This window comes from Saccostrea cucullata, unplaced genomic scaffold, assembly GCF_032062105.1.
Source record: "Saccostrea cucullata isolate Sc308-1 unplaced genomic scaffold, CSIRO_AGI_Scuc_v1 ctg21119, whole genome shotgun sequence".
NCBI classification, from domain to species: Eukaryota; Metazoa; Mollusca; class Bivalvia; order Ostreida; family Ostreidae; genus Saccostrea; species Saccostrea cuccullata.
The window spans coordinates 1-6,977 of NW_026935856.1; the positions used below are offsets into that span (position 1 = coordinate 1).

The 6,977-nt window shown below is 37.5% G+C and overlaps 1 protein-coding gene across 1 annotated transcript; it reads right to left on the reverse strand.

Moving 5' to 3' along the window:
- Positions 1–4,681: 4,681 nt before the first annotated feature.
- On the reverse strand, positions 4,682–5,584 carry LOC134243972 (uncharacterized). The gene is made up of 2 exons (XM_062726216.1): positions 5,527–5,584; positions 4,682–5,322 (listed from the first exon to the last, which is right to left on the reverse strand). The coding sequence occupies exons 1-2, from the start codon at positions 5,582–5,584 to the stop codon at positions 4,682–4,684; spliced, it is 699 nt and encodes a 232-aa protein (XP_062582200.1).
- Positions 5,585–6,977: the final 1,393 nt, after the last annotated feature.

Genomic DNA, 6,977 nt, shown 5'->3' on the forward strand with positions numbered 1-6,977 from the left:
ATGTATATTGAATTTGATGTATTTTTTTAAAAATAACAGAAAGGGAGATCTATATGATTATCTCTAAATGAAAACTTATGTTGTTAATCTGAAGGCCGTCCACATTCACAATGTGAGCATCACAGAGAGAAATCCATAATTTTGCTTAATATGAAATTGCGATTGAAAAACCCTAATTAAATAAATATTTTAATTATAATGGAATGTTTATTTTTTAAATATTGAACATTGCCTTACTTCAACATGTTTCGTTATTGAGTATATTTATACGTTATTATATAATAATCTTTTAGCAAAACAACTTACACAACAATCCACAAGCTATTTATCATAACCAATAGGTTGTAACCGCTACAGTCTATTCCCTATTTCCCATAACCGACACTCTACAGCCTATGCTTTGTAACCCCTACACCCTATACCCTATAATTCTAACCCCTACACCCTACACCCTATACCGTACACCCTACACCCTATACATTGTAACCCCTACATCCTATACCCCATACCCTATACCTTAAACAATATACCCTTTACTCTATAGCTTTTACCCTATACCTTATGCCCTACACCCTTTACCTTGTAACCCCTACACCCTATACCATATACCTTATACCTTACAGGCTACACCCTATACCCTTCACCCAACATCTTATACCCTAAAGGCTACACCCTATACCTTGTAACCCCTATACCCTAGACCTTGTAACCCCTACGCCCAATACCTTACACCATATACCCTATACCCTGCACCCTATACCTTATACCCTAAACCCTTTACCTTGTAACCCCTACACCCTATACCATGTAACCCATACACCCTACAACCCATACCCTATACCCTACACCCACACCCTAACCCCTGTACCTTATAACCCTTACACCCTATACCTTGTAACCTTACCCCATCTTTCTTACACCCTACACTCTATACCTTACACCCTATTCCTCACTACATGATACACCCTATACCTTGTAACCCCTACGCTTTATACCCTATACCCTACAGCCTGCACCCTAAATCCCTTGTAACCCCCTACAGCATATACCCAACACTCTTCGACCTAAACCCTATACCTTATAACCATTATACCTTATACCCTATGCTTTGTAACCTACACCCTATACTCTATACCTATACCTCATTTACACCCTATACCCTAATCATTTTAACCTTTACACATTATACCTTTCACCCTAATTTCTATAACCCAAACCTCTCAGTCGCATAGTCTAAGCCTTAAAACCCCTAAATTTTATTTTTTGTTAAACCTATACCTTACACCCTTAATCCGCTACCACAGGGTTACAATGTAACCCCTACACCATACAGCCTATCCTATGTTACACTTACATTATGATATCATTTCTAAAATCCATTAGTGAGGTTAAAGGTTCGCTCTTTAAGCACAAAATATTTCTTTAAATACAAACAAAAAGGTTTACTTTATTTCATTTATTTTATAGGTAATCAGTATGGATCCGTTATCAGAAAACGGTTATCAGCAGGAAGAATCTTTTCTGAAAGTTGCAAAGGAGAATTCGATATCTTTTTGTTCGACTTTCTTAAAATATAAGGACGTACATTCATTTCTGCATCGGTCTGAAGGAGGATTTATATCAACGCGCTGTGTTAATGCTACGTTTGGAGAAATATATTGTTTAATGCAGAGCAATCTCGACATTGACGGAGTTGTACTGGAGATGAAGGCATTGACGGCTATCAAATTCCCAGTTTTTTACATGAACCTTTTACCAAGAGGTGATGGTAGTATTATATCCATGTACCCGATTCTTAAGAAGCACATAGATATAACTCAATATCAGAGAACTTCATTTTCTTTATTAAAAATGTGCAATGGTATACAACTTTTCAGTTCATTTGGGTGGCAAGTGAATTTAGCGCTGATACCACTACCAAATATAGATTCATCTTTTGACCTGCCCAGTGCTTTAAACTACAAATTGTTTGCAAACCAGTACTTTAATCGAGTAAAGTCCACCTTCCAAAACAATCTTCTGAAATTATCACCAAAGGAATTGTGTAAAGACACTTTTAAGAAGAATTCGATCTTTGACGTTTCAAAATGGAGGGTTTTGGCAAAAGATCAATCCTTTGTCATGGCCATATTAGATAAGACTTTGATTGCATGTCAGGCTCCTCCGCATCATCGAATTTCCATTGTAGCTTTTCGTTTTGGAGAGAGAGATTCCGTTCAAATCCAACTTGCAACTGATTTTTGCCTTGAACTAGTTACATCTCTTACCACCCATATTGCCGTAACATTCAAGAGCATAGATGACAAAATTCACTTTTTCTGGTCACGTGACGGAATTCAGAAGCTTGTAGGCTTTCGAGGATCATTACTTCCAGTCCTTTCCTTTAGAGATTGCTGCAATTTTCAAACAAATTTAGATGGTCGTCCAAACGATATCTCGGATGAACTGAGGAATGTGTGCATGCATCCCAATAATTTGAGATTTTTGCAATTATACGCAGATTCGCCCCACATGCATTGCAGCGCTAAGCATCCTCTATCTGGTCTTATAGCGACATGTAATTTACTGCATCCTAAATCAACTGCTCACCTTTCCCGACTTTCTGATGATTATCTCTCTGTATGTCGTGAAAACTGCCATAAATTAGGAGAAGCCATGCCAATGCGTCTCGAAGTTGTTGTGTCCTTGGACGATATTCCGTCAGTGCTGATTGCAAAGGAAATAATTAACCTAGAACATTTAGAATTACTTATGGATAAGTATCCTATGGTTGTGCCTTTTCAAGAAACGGTAATATATTGCGGTCAAAGATTAAGTTTTATTTCTTTCATAAAGAAAATAGCTGAGCTAATTTTTCACACATTGGTCAAATTGAAAGAAGAAAATAATGGCTTGGGCAAAATGCTTCCCAGCTGGGAAGCTTATCAGTACGAATTGTGTAACGAAATGTTATGGTGGGGAAAACTGAACTCTTACACAGACGCCATTCTATCGCGAAACCTTGGTCCTGGTAATGGAAAAAATAATCGGTCTGTTACCTCCGAATATGGTTTTTTATGTCTGGAATCCAGTAGTGACTGCGCTCTGGATGAAAGCTCACCACCGCCGCTGCATCACTGGACTACTTTAAAGTCACAAATTGAAAGAATCCAAAGATTATTCTCATTTGGAGACTTCCTTTCTTGCAATGATATAATTTTAGGAACAAGAGTAGTTCTTCTACTCATTGAAGATATAAAATATAGCAGGGATGAGAGCCATAAGATCCCCTCACTGACACACGACCTAAGACAGGCAAGCGTGCCTTCATGGGCTTCCTGTATTTTATCTGTATCAGCGGAACAGTTATGTAAAGATCTGAGCAGGGCGGATATTTTTCACTTCCCTTTCACTTTCGGAAGGGCATTGGAAATGATGAAAGGTGAAAAAAAAGATATTGCAAACATCTTGTTGGCTGGCCTAAATCACCTGAATGTGAAATATTTTCCCTGCTATAGAATCAAACGTGGATTCAAATGGACTAACTGGCAAGTATTAAAGATATTATATGGAGATCTGTTCGCGGAAACAAATACGTACGATGTAAAACTTTTGACCGCAAACATTATAAATGAAATGGAAAAAGAAAACCTAGTATTTAGAAGCAAATTCATTAATGCCAATGCAGAATTTCCATGGGTTTTTGAAACTTGTCAACGGCTTAGAGGACTGGAGCTGGGTCAAGAGAATTTACTTCGGGTTTTAACGTTTGTAACATGTGTATGTTTGATACAAAACGGATATTATGTGAACTTTAGCTCTTTACTTGCTTATGTGAAAGAATTACCAATTACACAGCAAGAACTGCAAATGGTTAAAGTTCTTTCTGTATTTTTTCTCCGGGGTCCCATGGCAAAACGAATTTATCGAATATATGAAGATATTCCACACAAGTTTGATTGTTCAAAGCCTTTTGAAAAAAGTGGAACAGATATAGAGGAAAACGAAATTGAAAACGCCAATTTACCGTTAGAAGTTCCTGTTGTTGAGAAAGAACCAGAAGAACAAAATATACAGCATGTCCCGGCCCGGCATGTTCCGGCAAGACCATTTCTTCCTTGGAACACATTTGAGATGAACATCTTGCATGACATAATAAGGAAGGGGAAGAACTCATACCAAATTATGTATAAAGATTACGTAAACGAATGTAAAAGAAGAGGAATTCCAGACAGAACATTTAATGCATTTAGAGCTGCCCTTTTGCGAGCAGCAAAGAGAAAAGAATAATTTTTTCCGTAATTGTAAAATTTTAATAATAATAGAATTACTAAACAGCTGCTAAATCTACCATTCATTAAAACTTTTACACAAGTTAAAAATGGAAACTCTTTCATAAGGAAATGTCAAAATTAAGTCATTGAAAGGCATATAAAAAATGACTTTAAAAAAATTGCTGCACAATAGAGGTTCAAATCACATTGAAGAAAAATTAAAATTTACAATTCTGAAATATTTTGCTCAATAAGAAGAGTTTTTTTCTCTTTAAATCTCAAAACTGTTATTTGTATTCTATTAAAGTAAATTTAAAAAACTGACAACTGTTTGTTTTGTCAGAAAAGAAAAGCAGAACAAAATCTCTGATGGAAAAAGGACCGTGTCCTTGAGAACCTAATCCCAATTCCCAGCATCAACACTATCCTTATGAAGGAGAGGATCTGGTGTCGCTCATCAAGAAGTTCGCTTTGTATTGGGCATCGATCTTATAACATACTCGTTTTCTCCAAACCTCATCGTCGTTCCACAATTTTCTTTTGAGACCCATATCAAAAATAGATTTTTTGACGGTATTGTTTTTCTTCCAGCCCATGTTCTCATGTTCCCTCCGAAGGAAGTCATCTTGCATCGGGAAGTCCTTCCAGTTCACTTTGGCCATTTTTGGCGTGGACTGCTTCTTCTCTTGGGGCCGTGGGGCCATCTCTGGTTGATTTTCGGAGATAATGCTTACATCTTTGTCAACATCCTCCTGTGCGGTTCGAATAACGTCGATCTTCTTCAGAACAAACAACCCATCCTCCAAACTTTTCCTTACTTCATCTTTTAAGTCTTCTTTTTCTTGTTTGGAAGTTTCTATCAAAGTTTCCTTTATGCTTGACAACTTTTTATTATAGTCCTCCTTACATTTACCGATGATGGTATGTTGGAGCTCCTCCATTTTCTTCTCCATCTTCTGCTCAAAGTCATTCAGTCTCTCATCAATATTTTTCTGAAGTCCCATGACGATGCCCCTCACTTCCTCCACCCCCATAAAGTTTTCACGCATATACTCCAACGATATGGGCTCTAAAGGAAATAGTAATGAGTTATTATTTGTTGTAAAAAGAAAGCAGACATTATAAGGAAACTTTAATGCATATAACAAAAACAATGATAAAACGTTTTATTTAATGCTTACTTATTATCACGAATAGAAGACTTTTTTGAGTTTATTTAGTATTGTATACCGAAAATAAGTGATTCATAAATTGTATTTAATGTTTAATTTACCCTCAAAGGCCTCAGCATCCAAATCGGATAAATCATGAGCATCATTTTCTTCTGCCATGGTTAGAGATTTATTTCAATGAAAGCTACTTCCCCTGCAGAAACGAAAAAAACATGGTCGTATCTTTGCAACAATGGAATAACAGCTCAAAACTGATTTATAAAAAATCATTTACTTCAATGTTTAGTGTAATTTACTTTCTGTTTAGTTTTATAGATGTTAAAAACTCTGTAGGATTTAGAGTGTAGGGGTAACAAGGTTTAGAAGGTATAAAGTATAGCATATAGGATATAGGAATTACAAGGGTTAGAAAGTAGAGGGTGTAGGGGTTACAAGCGTGACAAGGTGAAAGGTATAAAGAATAGGGGCTACAAGGTAGAGGGTGCCGGGGTAACAATCACAGGGTGTAAGATGTAGGATATAAAGTATACACCTCATGGTGTAGGGTATAGGGTGTCGGGGTTATAAGGATTAGAAGGTATAGGGTATAGCATATAGGATATAGAAGTTACAAGGGTTAGAAGATATAGGGTGTAGGGTATAAGGGTTACAAGGTATAAGGTGCAGGGGTTTACAGGGTATAGGGGTTACAAGGTATAGGTTGTAGGGTATAAGGTATAGGAGTTACAAGTGCAGGGGTTAGAGATTATAGGGGTTACAAGGTATGGGGTATAGAAGTAACAAGGTATAGGAAGTTGGAGTTTCAGGGTATAGGGGTTACCAAGTATGGGGTGTAGGCGTTACAGGGTGTAGGCGTTACAGGGTATAGGGTGTAATGGTTACAAGGTATAAGAGTTACAAGGTATAGGGTGTAGGGGTTACAGGGTATAGGGGTTACAAGGTATAGGGTGTAGGGGTTACAAGGTATAGGAGTTAAAAGGTTTAGGGTGTAGGGGTTACAGGGTATAGGGGTTACAAGGTATAGGGTATAGGGTATAGGGGTTAAAAGGTATAAAGTTTAGGGGTTGCAGGGTATAGGGGTAACAGGGTATAGGGGTTAAAAGGTATAGGGTGTACGGTTTACAAGGTATAAGAGTTACAAGGTATAGGGTGTAGGGGTTACAGTCTATAGGAATTACGAAGTATAGGGTGTAGGGGTTACAAGTTATAGGGGTTTCGAGGTATAGGGTGTAGGGGTTACAGGGTATAGGGACTACAAAGTATAGGGTGTAGGGTATAGGGGTTACAAGGTATAGGATACAGGTTATAGTGGTTACAAGGTATAGGGTTCAGGGTATAGGTGTTACAAGGTATAGGGTGTTGGGGGTTAAGGGTATAGGGGTTACAAGGTATAGGGTATAGGGTGTAGTGGTTACAGGGTATAGGGGCTATAAGGTATAGGGTATAGGGGTTAAAAGGTGTAGGGTGTAGGGTGTAGGGTATATGGTATAGACAGAAAACAAGTTTATTAGCACATTAGAACTTGGATGTATCAGAGATATAAAATACATAT

Excerpts from the sequence above, each read along its gene's own strand:
- LOC134243972 (XM_062726216.1), bottom strand. The coding sequence starts at position 5,584 with ATGGCAGAAGAAAATGATGCTCATGATTTATCCGATTTGGATGCTGAG. Across the intron at positions 5,323-5,526 it reads GGATGCTGAGGCCTTTGAGG|AGCCCATATCGTTGGAGTAT; the intron begins GTAAATTAAACA and ends TATTTCCTTTAG.